The 15,238-nt window shown below is 36.7% G+C and overlaps 1 protein-coding gene across 2 annotated transcripts in view; it reads left to right on the top strand.

The window, feature by feature from the left end:
• The window catches only part of CASK (calcium/calmodulin dependent serine protein kinase), a gene marked incomplete at its 5' end in the record, with an annotated part of 227,593 nt that overhangs the window by 152,697 nt on the left and 59,658 nt on the right, over positions 1-15,238 (top strand). For both annotated transcript variants that reach the window (XM_082337801.1, XM_082337800.1), the window contains one exon: positions 11,184-11,305. In XM_082337801.1, the coding sequence (XP_082193927.1) occupies positions 11,184-11,305 (122 nt within the window). The remainder of the gene's footprint in view (positions 1-11,183; positions 11,306-15,238) is intronic.

The following is a 15,238-nucleotide window of genomic DNA, read 5'->3' as shown; positions in this document are numbered from 1 at the left end:
TGTAAAATGTTAATTTCCCAAGGCAGTGAATGTTTTGGGTATTTTTAATATGCTGAAACAAATATAAATCAGAAGTTAGCAATCAGCAACCCTAAAGGCGAAATCTGGCACATGAGAAAAATTGGCCCAGTAGAGGGTATTTGAAGTGGACCATGAAATTAATTAGGTGCTAGAGAAATTCACAATCAGTTTGCTCTCTGCTGCCCTTCCCCACCCTACTCCCTGCCCTCTCCCCGACCCTCCCTGGCTCTCCTATCACCTGACAGCACACTAGATCAAGACAGAGGATGTCCTCTGCTTGTGTCATATGCTGACGGAGAGTACGGAGGTATAATTTTCAAGTGTGTCGATAACAATGCTTCAGGCTGAAGAATGAACATCACCAGTGTAAAGCTTTCCGGTTTTCCTCCTTTTGCTTCTTCAGCCCCCCATTCTGCGGCAGCCCAAGGAAAGGCTGTGGAATTGTTTGATGTTTTGACTTGGGAAGCTGAATTCAGGAAGACTGTTTCGTTTACTTTGGAGTTTTCAGTAGATTGAGGATCTTTAGGTTTTTAGGCTGACAGTTAGAAAAGCCAATAAATTGAAGAGGTTTTTTATAACTTTGTATTTCCAAAAACCTTTTTGTAGCCACATTTTCAGAACTACTGAGTCAGTGTTAGAGATCATGGATAGTCCATAGTCTTTGGAAAACTGCGTAACTGATTTTTCTGTACACATCTTCCTTTCATTCACGCAGAGTGTATTAATAACTCTTGGTTCCCACAGCTTGTTCTGGGTGATCTATTTTCTCTTTTGTCAGAGATCATGGATAGTCCATAGTCTTTGGAAAACTGCGTAACTGATTTTTAGATTAAAGCAAATCTTACCTTTTGGTTAAAGGACTTTATAATGCCTGCTTGAATTGCTTGGTTTATAGTGCTCATATTCTGAAATGTGACCGACAAGTTTCAGAGTAGCTTTTTGCTGCAAACAATTCTAAATTCCTGTAAGGCATTTTATAATGCTGTGTTTCAGTTTAACCACAGAGAAAGTACAGCAGCATATTTTATAGCAGTCTGACTGACCAAATGTGCTTATGTAGCCTAGGCTAACAAATTGCACTGTTTGCAGTACTTCCTGAACATTTATGTGCTTTCTGAGCTCTGTGGTAATGGTGTATACTTTTGCATTGCACAGAAAGCAGGCACGTTAAGTCTACATCAGTGTTTCTAGCTTGTTTTCTCAAACTGCAAGGCACAAATGTCATATGGTATTTTTATAAGTGCATTTTGATGTTTTGTCTCAGGATTGCTATATGTAAATTGAAATGTTCGTTCTTTTTTATCTTGTTAGAATCTATATTGTCATATCAAATGAGAAAATTTTAACAGTATGAGATCCTGATTTTCAAATTTGGAAGTAATGGGAAAAAAGCTAAATCTGGTAGTCTTTCAGAGTGGGATCAAACAGCAAATGCATGGCCAAGTTGTAAGATCAGTGTTTCCAACATACATGGAACTAGCTTCACTCACAAGTTAGTAAGTGGTTAGTAGTTTCATGGGATTTCAATTCCATGAAATATGGGCAATATAAGCTCATATCCTAAAAACAATCAGTCTCATCAACATGAGGAAGAAAAAAAAATGCTGTTGTTATGCAAATATTACCACTGATTTTTGTATATATTTGCAGAGTCTTGTGTAACATTTTTAAGTATAAGTGCTTGGAAAACAAATTACATTCATCTTATAATTTACTGTTATTAATTCCTTATCTAGTATTACAGGTATAACTGACTATCAGTTTTGAGATCATGAGTTTGAGTGTTTCCAATACTCCATTATTATCGTCATGATTTTTCAGCTATTTAATCTTTGTTCTGGTATGTTTAAATACAAAAACTTCTAAGTATATAAAGTCACTGTTAATAAAAATAAAGTGGTTGTATTTCTAAATGGTTCTCATAATGGTTCTCACTGAAACTTTTGTAAAAGAATTTATTTCAATCTAATATTGCTAAATTCTAGTTAGTAAATATAAGGATATTGATTAATATGATGTTACGCTTTGTCTGCAGTATATTGAAATAGTTTGTCTGTTCACCTCTTACGATATTCTTACTTGAAATCATTTTTTGGCCATGAGTTTTTTAAAATAGTTTAACCAATGTTGGAAATAGTCTGGTATTACCTAACACTGCGTACATGTGCTACCTTCCCAATGCCAAGTGTTTGTTTTCCTCCCATCCCAGTCCGCAAGTCCCATTTGCTTCACACATAGAAACCATATTAAAAAAAGGGAGGGGGTTCTTGTCAGTTTGTTCGTACTATTTTGTGCCTAAACTAGTGTGCTAGGTTGCAGCTTTATAAATCGCTTGTTCTGAAATCTTCATACTGTTTGTTGTTTGTCCAAATGCTGCCTTCCTACTAGGACTTCTAGCAGCAGAAAGTAGGTATCCCTTTGTTTTCCTTTAAGGCGTATCATTCAGCTATGGTGTATGTCTTTGCATGTTTAAAAATCAGCTTTCTTCTCTTTGCTATTTCCAGTTTTAATACTGCCTGTTCAAGAAAAACAGCCCATATGTTTTTGACTCTATCTGTCTATAACTTTGAAAGTATAATTATCTAGAAGTAATATGATTTCCAGGGAATTCTGAAGGTTCTAATTTAGAGGCAGTATTAAAATTACCTGGTTTTTTTTGTTTTCAATATTTGCAACACAACTGAAATAAAATCTAATTTTCATGAAATTAATAAAGGATAAAATGCTTTGGTTTTGTGTTTTAGTTCCAAAAGTAATATTTTCATGGACTAATGGGCTTTTTTCTCCTAACAGTAAACATATACTGTAGTAGTAGTCATATATTAATTTCTTGCTATACCCTTGCATGAATTTTCTTGATCATTCTGTGTTGATGTGATATACGATATATGCATATGCTTTGTGTATATGCATTCACCTGATTTAAATAACTATCCGATATGTGTCTCCTTAATGAAGGAATATTATTGACATGTAGGGAGGAGGTTCTGCTGCTAGTTAGCTGCACGCTTCATGAGAGACTGAAAGCGCAAGCACTTCTAAAACTTGCAGTCTGTGCTAGACAGAGAAGGTGTGAAATGCTAGACCCTTTGATCCAAACCGCAACCATTTCAAAACCAACAAATTCAGATTTTCAAAATACAGCCTATAAAATGTGGGGTTTTTCCTGCAGCATTTTAAGATTTGTCGGCTAACAGTTCTTCTTCCGTCCTAGGACAGGGGAGCAAGATGTATGTCCATGTCTCCATTTCTGATCAGTCATGGATTTTGTTGTTGTTGTTGTTGTTGTTGTTGTTTGGTTCATTCTTTTGACCTTACAGGTTGTGGGGGCTATTCCTTGTCCCCCTATTTCCCCATCTCAGAATGCCTGTCCAGTAGTGTGAGAGTGAGAACTCAGTAGATTTTTATATAAAAGTTCTGCAACAGTATTATTTTTGTACAGTTGTAGGGGAAAAAAGAACTCTCATACAGAGCCTCTGCCACTGATTTTTTGTTTTTTGTTTGTATGTAGAGACTTTCTTCAGCAAACGTACTGACTGATAGGATGTGCTGCCCTCATAGTGGTCAGAAGTATATTCCATATATTTTTGCAATGAGGAAGAAAGTATCTAAGGCAGTAATAGTGAAGGGCATTCATTTGTTAAAATAGTTATTTGTTTAGTTGCATGTGAGTGTGCTACTTGTAAGGTGCCCATCTGAACTGAAAAACAATACCTTCTCACTACAAATTCCTTTACGACCACACTAGACTACCTTCTGTCATATTTGTGGCTAGTTTTACAGTGAGAGATAACTGGGAAAAGGAATTGGCAAACTTTGTGTAAAGGTCCCAAGTATGGAGACAGGAGAAAGCTGGAGACATGCATACACACAGTGCCCCTGTGCATGCAAAACAAAACAAAGACTACCTTCAAAATCGAGCATCAGTTTCTCCCCCCCCTCCCCTCCTTTCCTCTCTCTCCCTCACCCCCTCCTTTTTTGTATTTCCACATATAGTACTGTCCTCTGCATTCTTGCTTGTGTTTGGGGACACTTTGTCTCTTGTTTTCTCTTCCCCCTGCCCCTTTCTTTTTTCTTTGTTTAGTCTTTTCCTCTTTAGCCCTATTTTTCTCTCCTGCAGCTATTTCCTTTGGTTTTCTTCTCTTTTACATGCCTGCCTTTCCCTTCTTGTATTCCATAGGTGTTCATACCTTCTTTAATTTAGTTGTAAATCCCAATACCCTTTCATCACACCAACTCTCTTCTTTCTGCAGTTTCACTGTAGTCTCCATAAACCTCCATCTTGCTAGTTCTCTCCCTAGACTCTTCCTGATTGTTATATATATTTATATAGTGTGTGTATATATATAATTACTGTCTTAATTGCTTCCCAGTAGCATTCACAGAACTGTGTGTCTGTAAGGGAGCTTATTTGTAAATTTTAGAGAGTGTCTAAACTTGGCTGTTTGGTTTCTGTTCAAGAAGAAAGAAGTAATTAAACACTATATAGCTCAAATTTGAGGAGGATAGAGTCCTTACTTGCCTTTCTTTTTAATTACACTGTGTGTATGTATGTGAAACATGTATCTCCCACCTTATCTTAAACGATTATAAGCGTGTTGGCTGTCATCTGTCCTTACAGAGATAGTTGCTCTGGAATATAGTGAACAGCAAAGAGCAACAAATTACTGCGTGAGGTTAGAGGCGTCTCAACTCCAGTGATTCTTGCAGATGTATTTTAAAGTGATGAAGAGCATCTGGTCCTCAGTTGGCTTTCTCTTAATCGAAGAAGTAACATCAGCACAAGTAGTGGAAATGCCCTGTCTCTGTAAAAGATTCTTTTCTCGCCTTTAATGGAAAAAGCATATGTTTAGTATTTTCTTTACAGGACCAACAGGAAATAGAGATGTTCTTTCTTAAACATTTTTAACTCCTGTCCACTGCTACTAAGACAAACTTCGCCTTGTATATAACGTGGGCATAGTATTTTTTTATAATTATGCTGATATTGAGCCTAGACTTTCATGTTTGGCTAAAGTGAACAGTTTTAAATATGCATATGATTGTGGTTTCAAAGCCTCAGCTGACAGACACCCCTTCGTTTCCACAGCATTTTGATATAGTGCTTAATTACCTAATGTGTTAAACAATTATGCCTTTTAGGGTATCGTAATCAGATGCCAGCAAGACAAAACTACTGGAGGCATGGATTTATACAGTTACCACTAAATAGGTTATTTAAAGGTATAAGTGTCACTGGAGTCTTAAAGCAGAAGCAAAGAATCTTTGTTTTATTTGACATACATGAAAAATAAAAATAAAATCCATGAAACTTGAATGTCACATTACAGAGTTGGTAAAAATTATCTCATTGTCACTGCACCAGATGTGCTCTATCAGAATCTCACAGTATTTATATTTTTTTCTGAAAAAAATGCAGTTTATAATAATTCCCATGCTTGTTTTTTATGAGATTGTATCCAGTGACTTCATTTAGTCATTCTAATATTTGCTCTCTCTAAAATCTAACAATTTCTGATGTTTTTTCTTCTGTCCTTGCGGTACATGCTAGCCTCAGACCTCTTCATAAACAAAGTGAAATGTAAATCCTACCTTCTGAAATGCCTGTGCTTTGAGAGCAAGGGTTGTTTTTTAATTTCATTCCAGCAGCTGCACACAAGAAGGCAGCCAAGAGGTGATTTTGAGAGAAATCAGCTTGTGTTGATTGTAGATTGACTGGCATAAGTATTGAATTGTGATACATAGAGAAATTGCGAATATAGCAGCTAAGCTTTGGTTAGTCATTTACAAACCACTGTAAAATCTTCAAGGCATAGTTAATTTTATACAGTTCTACAAATCTAAGGGGTTTAGATTTTGTCAGTGTCTCTTTAATAGAAATATGCTATTATTATAATGGTTGCTATGAGGTCTTCTGCAGAGTCATTTCCTGGAATACTAATTGCAGAAGACTTGCAAAAAGGTCACGGTTTTATAGTTTTGTATTTAAACAAGGTCAGGCTTCCTCTCGAAGTTTTCATTGCTCAGAAGAGCGTTTATGGCTGACCAAGACATTAATGGGCATTCGTAATAGTCAATATTAAAAAAAACAAAACAAAGAGTTCTTTTACCCCCTCTCAGAATGTGTTTGTAGTCAGGATATAGTCTTTGTGTTTTGCAGCAAGATCGAAGTCTTCTTACCTGAACACTCTTTAGTCATACACTGTCACAGATCCCTGCTGCAGGAAAAGAAGCTGGTGATTCTCTGTACTGCCTGCTGCATAAGAGAAGTCGTCGGTTGTACCTGCCTTGTTTGCTGAGCCTCAGAAAAGCAAACTTTTGGGGTGTTTTGTGGTGGAGACATATTACTATTGGAGAATATGTAGACAACTCTTGGAATAGTATTTTAAAGATTTATTCTCTTTTATTCTCTTCTTTCCTCTTCTGGGGAGAAGTGAACAACTCCTACCTAGCTCTAAAGTTCAGTTTCTCTAGCCAAACCACCTGTTGCAGATTAGAATAGCTAGATGCCAGGGTGTAATAACAGCACTCTATTTTACCAAAGCTTTGTCTACTTTCGACTTGATGACCCAGTGTCCGTACCACCTTCAGGTGCTATTAAGGGCACTGTATGAGAACTACAAAGACTAGAGATAGAATTCAGCTGTAAGAGAGAACTATTTCTGAATGGCCATCTCCATAAATGAGGGAACAGAACCTGCAGGAAATACCTATGATAACTTTGACTACACACTGGGTGAAGAAATAATCCCAAGTTATTGCCTTATAAAGCAAACATGTCTAACTGACAAGTACTAGATCTGCCTCGGTGTGCAGAAAGCTACTCAGTTCATGTCCATCTTCTTAGAAGCAATTTGGTATCATCCTTAAGAATTCATTCCACTAACTATAAAAACATTTCATGTACTAGTACTGACTGCAGAAGACTGTCATAAGCATTCTGACTTTTTTTTTTTTTTTTTTTAATATAGTGATAGCCCATACTTTTCAACTTTTCAGAGTTGTCAGCTCCAAGGGAACTGTGAATAGTTGCAGCCATCTTTTCTTAGGTAATCTTATGGGAATACAAGAAAGACAAGGTTGTGTGCAGGGCCCAGAATATCACTGCTTATTTGCACACTGAGAACATATATGCAATTACAGTAGGATCCACAGTTACCACAGTCTTCTCACAGAACCATGTTTGGTGCAGATTTTGTTACTATTACTGTGAAGAAGAGTCTTCTACTTGTATCACTGGAATTACAACCTTTCCTGCGCAATCGTATGTGTATATATTTTTATAGTAACTTAAGGTGCAGGGTTAGATTTATCTCACCTAAGTGGTTGGGGCTACTTGAAAGTTCTGTGGCAGTAAACAGCATTTTCTAACAAAGTTTACTCTAGGGAGTCTTAAAAAACAAACAAAGCCAGTCAAGTTAGTCAACTTTCTTTTTTTCCTGGCTTCCTAATATTTATGTATCATTCTAATTTTTATATTTATAGATTCTGTCTGTAACTGCTACAGACCATGAGAAATCTGAGTTTTTAGATTGTGTGACTGTATAATAACTCACGTAAGTCCTTTCTTTATCATCTGTGCTGAGGCTAAAATGGGTGCATCTGCAATGATGAAAAGAGATTAAATCCTATTTCTAGCAGATACAAGCTTTAATTATAAATATTGAGTGCTTTTACACTTTCCCCAAAGGTGAGAAATTTAGCTTAAATATGATAGAATATGAATCTTTTTAGGGACAGGTGTGCCGTAAAGATTGGTTAATTTTATTTTATGTAGTATCTTTTATCTGTATTTAAAACTCTTCTGAAAGGTACTCTTAGGCTTTTAACTAGATGTCTGTAACAGAGTTTAAGTGTTCACAAAAATGCCTGTAGAATTGTGCTATCACTTTTTTATGCAATAACATGCTGTCAATATATTGCTACTATGCCATTTTCTCATGCAGGTGCACATTATTTGTAAATGCAGGAAAAGACATGGCAGTAGATACAGCATAAGATTGTAGGTAAAAAACATAAAGTAGAACTGTGATTTTGAGGGATTAGCAAAGTCACCGTCAGAACTTCTCATCAGATTTGTTAAGGATATTCTTGGAAACTCTCTTTTACAGCCATCTATTCGATGTGAGCAATGGACAGGAGTAAAAAGACCTAATGAACAAAGCTTAATGTTTTGGAATTCCCAGATATTCAAAAGGTTTTTGAGATGCAAATATTAAAAAACAGAACTTATTTCTGTTTGAAAGACCTCAAAGTATTCCACAAAATAAAATTCCCAAAGTAAGTAATACTGTCAAATAAATAATGTGGTCATCCAGAGCATTCAGTGTTTCACAATAATACAGCACTGCAGACAACTTTGAACATACTTCTGTTGTGTTTAATCCCAATCGGCAACTAAGCACCACACAGCCGCTCGCTCCACCCAGTGAGATGGGGGAGAGAATTGGAAAAAAACCCAAAACCCATGGGCTGACATAAAAACAGTTTAATAGGACAGCAGAGGAAGAGAAAATAATAATAATAATGATAATATACAAAGCAAGTGATGCACAGTGCAATTGCTCACCACCTGCTGACTGATGCCCAGCCCATCCCTGAGCAGCAATCGCTGCCCCCCGGCCAACTCCCCCCAGTTTATATACTGAGCACGATGCCATGTGGTATGGAATAGCCCTTTGGCCGGTCTGGGTCAGCTGTCCTGGCTGTGCCCCCTTCCAGCTTCTTGTGCACCTCCAGCCTCCTCACAGGCAGGACAGTATGAGAAGCTGAAAAGTCCTTGACTTAGTGTAAGCACTGCTCAGCAACAACTACAACATCAGTGTGTTATCAACATTATTCTCATCCTAAATCCAAACCACAGCACTATGCCAGCTACTAGGAAGAAAGTTAACTCTATCCCAGCTGAAACCAGGACAACTTCTCATTGGTTCTGGCTTTGGCTCAAGTTTTAGTGGTTATGAGCAACATTGAGCAGTATTAGAGACTCTTAAGATATCCAAGCCTTTTGAGCTTTCCTTAAACACTCCAAATACACAGAAGGGGCTTTGAACCCAGAAAGCAAAGTTTTGCTAGAAAAGAAAATAATTTAAACTCTGAGCATGACAAGAATAGAAATTAAAAGAGAATTCTAACAAATTTCCTTCTGCCAACTGCATCCTTGAAAATCAAGCACTTTTCTTCAGGCTTGAAGATCTCTAAGTTCATCAACCTTTAACTGACATACTGAAAATGTTACAAGAAACTCAGTGCAGTCCATTTTGGGTCCCTAAGTAATGTTCTTCTTCTTGCCTTTGAGGCTTAGCTGTGATCTCTCCATGCTTTTACCAGAGGATTCCCAGTCCCCATATTTTCTCAGGTTTCCTACTCTGTCTCCCAGCGTGGAAGTTGTGGAGCAGGCAGAGGAGTATGGACAGTTCCTTTCAGCCAAGTATTCATTACCATTATTCATTATCAAAGATGGACTGCACCTGACCCCATGCACTGCAACTACGATGAAGCAAACCATTAGTTTTCTTTGCTGACCAGCCATGACTTTCTTAAAGGAACATAAATTAATACATCAGTTGGAAATAAGTAGTCAGATGCATTTAATGGGAGAGAACTAAGGAATTCTTATTGCTCCTGAGCCATGAGTTGTGAGTGAGGGGAATACTGTTGTTCTTAACCTTGGTGTACAAGGAACTGTGAGGAGAATCCTAGGTTGAGATTTGTACTAAATGTGATGCAAGAGTTTCTAGACTTGTAACTTATTTGTCCTTCTAAGCCATGAGGTCACAAGTCTTGTATAGTTGGTTTTGTGTATTTTGTTATGTTTATTCCTGTTTTTCAAGGTTTTTAGGGAAATAAGTGAATTTAACTTCTTTCCTTGTGTCATTAAGAGGGGGTTGGGTTTTTTGTTTTTATTACATTCTGAAAATGCAATGGATTACAAAAGGGCTTGCGTTAAGGAAGGCTGATAAGAATTGTTCGTACAGTGGAGGATGGAATTTCAAGAAATGTAACGTTTTTTTAGATATTATCTATCGTGACAAAAGGACACTGGCAAATGAATAAGTAAACAGAATAAATGTATTAAGGAGAAATTGGTGAAATACAGAATGTATAGAATTCTATATCCAGAATCAAGAATTTATTTATGAAAAAGCATTCAGCAGTTCACTGTCAGACACCGGCATTTTTGCAGACTAACGCTGGATATGCTACAATCTTTCCAGATGCTTATTCTACTGTGGAAAAACTGAAGACGTGAGCTGTGGGTGTTTAGATAAGCCAAAGTTAGCATTCTAGTAATGCACACAAGTGGCAGCCACCACTGATATCTGATTTTTAAAACAAGTTGTTCCACAAGGAACCAATATGGACTGGTTTACTATGGATTTGTGTTGTGTTTCTGTATCCTCCTCTGCTGTGAGTTCAACTCTCCTCATGGGCTTCCACCTTCCATAATACTTACTGTTTGTCCTTTTTGTCCGCATATCCCTCACTTCTCTTTTCACCGTTACACCATATAAGAATCATCCCTATCTTCCTATGACCCAAAACAATCCACTGGTCAAAAGGCAGCAAGTGCTATAACTGGGTCTGAGATAACCAGGCAAGCAGAACAAACAGAACAAAAACCGGAGCTCATGTTACAGCCTTTTTTATTGCTCTGGAGGACACGGCAGTCAGGTCTTTAGCTCTCTTCCCTCCTCTATCCAGATACTGATTTTAAAAGAATTTGTGAGAGCGTTTGTTCTTTCAGATTTTTACTGATTTGGAATATGTATTTGAAATTGGCCAGCAGTTCAAAAAGTGAAAAAAGAGAAGGTTGGGGTGAGAATGGTGAGGACAGGCACTTGGGCAGATAATCCAAATAACTTCATAAGATGTCGTTGGAAACCAGGCTAAAATAGAACAAAGCTAAGCTTAATAAGAACAGGTTTTAACCTCTCTTCAGTTGAACCATTTCTTGTGTATAATTACACTATATATGGGCACTGTTGATATATGTAAAGTTTATTCAGTGAGTTTTCCTGTAAAAACTTCAGCTTTTTAAAGTTCCTGTTCCAGTTGTACCAGATGAAGGGAAAGTTTCCTTTTCCAAAGTTCACTTTACCATGAGTCTTTGCTTTATTGATTTTTATTCTTTCTTTTTTTTCCTGTTTATTGCCCCATAGGAGCAGTCTCACAGGTGCTGGACAGCCTGGAAGAAATTCATGCACTTACAGACTGCAGTGAAAAAGACTTAGATTTTCTTCACAGTGTTTTCCAGGATCAGCATCTTCACACGCTACTAGACGTGAGTTTTCTGTGATAAACAATTTGAATGCATCTCTGTATCTGTTGTTCATTGGATAATATTTTGGCTTATCCAGAATATATTCTTATTTTTTGTTTCATACCAAAATAAATTTATTTAGGTGTGGAATGTAACAATCAACTAGCACTTTACACAAAAATACATTTTAGGACGATACGTACAGAATGTTTTAGAATTTGTAAGTGGTTAATGACTTGGTTTGAATTAATAGCTTTGCTTTAAAATAATTTATCAGAATAGGCTTTTTTTCTTTTGATAAGGGCTGGATTTTGTTTTTTATTTTAAACATGAATTGTAACTTTATAACTGTACAGATTCATTCCTTTTTTGTTATTTTTAAGTAGTGTAAAAATGTAATATAATAGAACTTAGACCAGTCGTATGGATATTCTTACAAGTATGACATTTTTTGTGTGAAACACATAGGTATACTTGTTTCTGTCCTGTTCTTGAACACAGTATGTAATGGGCTCAGTCATTTAAGTCTGTATTATTCTGTGGTTCATGAGAGCTATTAATCCATAAGACAGCAGCAGGTATTCTACAAGAAAGTGTGCAAAAATTACAAAGCTGGAAGATACAGGTTAGTGCCTCCTGGCAGGCATAATCAGGATCTGGTTCCCATTTCTTCACAGTCTATCTGTAAGCATAGTTCACTGTATGGCCACACGTACAGATCAACTGTGATATCAGATGGTTCATAGATTTTTTTTTTTTTTTTTCTTCCAGAAAACTAAAGCGCTTTATTTTGCAAAAATAATTTTGAAAAGCAAGTAGTCTGATGTTTGAGAGAAAAATGCTTGCACGCTTCTTATCTTTCTGTGCCCTGAGGACTTCCTGTTTTCAAAGTTTCTTGTTATCTTGTCACATGCAGAAATCCTGTTTATATTTCCCAATAGTTTTTTAACCAAGAAGGCCTAACAAGCAAATACATTGTATTTTCTCCAAAATTGAGTGAATTTGGGAAAACATACATATAGTTTTGAGGCAGAAATATTTTCTGAACTTCAACTCTCTTCAAAAACAGGGACATCCAGCATCACTGCAGGCTTACACTCCATCCCTCACATTCAGTGCCAAGACCCTCATTGAAGGACAAATTCAAAAGCATATCATGCTGTCATTGATTTCTGTGTCTACACAGTATTGGGGTCTAAAATAAAGGTCAAAAAGAGGCAGAAAAAACTTTTCCTGATTTTTTTCTGGGATATATGGATACTTCATGTTGAAGACAGAGGACTTGCTTTCAGGCAAGACAAACTTTTTCTAAAGCAATCTACACGTTCCACTGAGAAAAAACTCACAATGGAACCAAATCCACAGAGGCATAGGCTATGTCCACATTAGCAACTACTACAACATAACAGTAGCAGATCTGTAGAGCAAAGCAGTTGCCACTGAGGACCCAGTGTCGACAATTCTGTGTATTTTGAGGGCCTTTACTTTATACTAGCTATGCTGCAGTCCTGTGGACTGAATAACTACTGGTAGGTGAACAGCATCTTCTGTTCTAGTGTCATTTGAGAGTAAATATGCTCTGGTAACACTGTGGTGTAGGTGGGCATAATCAGAAGATTAATTTCAAAAATACACTCCTGAATCAAACCAAAATGCTCATGTGACCATATAGATGATGACCATTTTATTACTATGTTTTAAATTTAACAGCTTGGATACCTCAGTGAATATCACAAATCTAACAAGATGTCTATGCATTTTACCCAGTGAAAGACATGCAGGAATAGGAGTCATTCCAGCTAGCTGATCTGCAGGTAGATGATTTTAGTTGTAGAAACTTTAAAGAGTTTCTGAAAAATTGTTGAATGCTTTAGTTCCTAGATGCAGATCTGAATGTAAACGGTGCCATAGTTCCTTTGGTGTCCAGACTCTTTAAAATGTAATAGATGATTTGTACACTTCTTACAATTTGTTTAGTGATGGGTGAATAGTGGGCCACCTGGATTCTGTGCATCCTTCCGCCTTAAAAGATTCAAATCCACACAGACTTCCTTCCAGAAGAGGACCCAGCCGCAGGGTTCTGAACTGGCCTGTATGGGAACATCAGCCTTCTGGTAGAGCTTCCCCACAACATAGCTGCCTGGAAGGAACAGCTCAAGGAACCAGAGACAGTTAGCTGTTAAGTGACAAGGGCATTGCTCTGGCACAAGATTCTACAGTTCTAATCTTTGGTTTTGATAACTGTTTATGCATTTTACATTAAACAGCCATTAGATAAAATTATATGAAGCATGCAGGAAAAAGGGATTAGGAGCTCATGACTTTCCTAAATTGCATCTCCAACAACTCATCTTGCAATTTGCATTAAAATATGAATCTTTTTTTCCCCAGTGTAAGTTCATCTAGCTTGTGTTCCAGATGCTTAAATTGCTCTGTCTTTTTATATTGCATGCTGTAGTATAGAAAGGTAATCAGATAATATGAATGAGAAATAAAAATCTGGACAGGAAGAGAATAACATGAGTGTAATAATAAGAACTGAAACACTTGTGTCACTCGTGCGGGAAGGTTTTTAGATATTTATTAACCATTATTATGTTGTCATATAACTCTTGGGCTTTGGTAAACCAGATGGCCTTAGTTTAAGTATTTTGCTGTATGACTGGTCTACCAGACATTAACTCACATTTCCGCAATGCTTTTGCTTTTTTCTGTTCTTTACGGTACCAGTCTGGTTCATAGCACTTCACTAATGATCTAATATTTCTGTAATGATCTGCTGTAGCCTTTTAAACAAGAAAAAACTGAAATGAATTCATACCATTTTGCCATTCTTTTATTTAAAAGTCGTGGTCATTCTTTTAGACAGAAAGGGATACATTTAGATGCACACTATACTAACATATTTGTGAGAACAAAACGCTATCAAAAAGCATTTTTGTTTTATTATGCTATGTGGCAGGGGGATGATAGAATCTTCCTGAAGATACTTTGATTAGAATAATACAAAATAAAATTCTAAAAGATTGCAATGTCATGATATACATATTTGAAAGACTGAAGCAAGTTACAGACAGTGTTATTTGAAAGGGCAGCTTTTTCATTTCAGTAACTTGAATGTGGGAGATTGATTTCTGTTTATGCATTGATACTATTCCAGTTTCTCTCAGAACTCTGAAAAAATCATCAGTTGTACTTGGATGAAGTTCTGTCAGGAAAACTGTTTATTCCTCTCAGGGTATTTGGGGTTAATGAGGCCACCAGAACAAGTCACCTATAAAGCATTATATTCCACTAAGTAGGAATTTTATAATCTGTTGTGAAGTTGTGGCTGTCACTTTGCATTAAAACTACTGTTCTTCTTCCTTGGCCTTTTTCCACAGTTAAATTTGTTCTCATGTTCCTACTCTTTCTCAAGAGTTATCCTTATTTTTAGATTAGGCACATGATGATAGTTGACTCCTGCTGCCAAAATACCTTCTTTTGCTTCTGAACTAACTCTTTTCCTGAAAGCAAAAAAAAGAAACAATCTTTGTGTTATGCAAGTTACCCACGTGTCGTTTTTTTCAGGTAATATAGATCACAAAATAGAAGTCTTCTGTCGCAGTAATTCATTAACTTAGGTGTTTTGCGGACAGACGCCTCCCATCAATTGTTTTTAATTGATTCACTTATGTATGTCTGTTTAAATAGCTATCTTAAGACTCTTCCACTTTACTTGGGTGTCAAAGCTGTTCAAAACAACAGGGAGAAAGGTGCTAACTACTTACAAAGTAATTTATATTCACTCTGGGCCAAATCCTGCAATATACCAGCATATCCTGATGTGGGCTTACTGAATAGTTTCATTGTGTGATTTTTTTTCTTAATTTTACAGAATCCCTCTATTGTGTTGAGTGGTTTTTTTCCTGTACAATTAAGTATTAAAAACTTAATTTTGTTTACTGGGGATAG

The sequence above is a fragment of the Platalea leucorodia genome (genome assembly GCF_965183815.1).
Source record: "Platalea leucorodia genome assembly, chromosome: 2".
Lineage (NCBI taxonomy): Eukaryota > Metazoa > Chordata > Aves > Pelecaniformes > Threskiornithidae > Platalea > Platalea leucorodia.
Note: the sequence above shows the minus strand (reverse complement) of the source record. Positions and strands in the feature narration are given on the sequence as shown.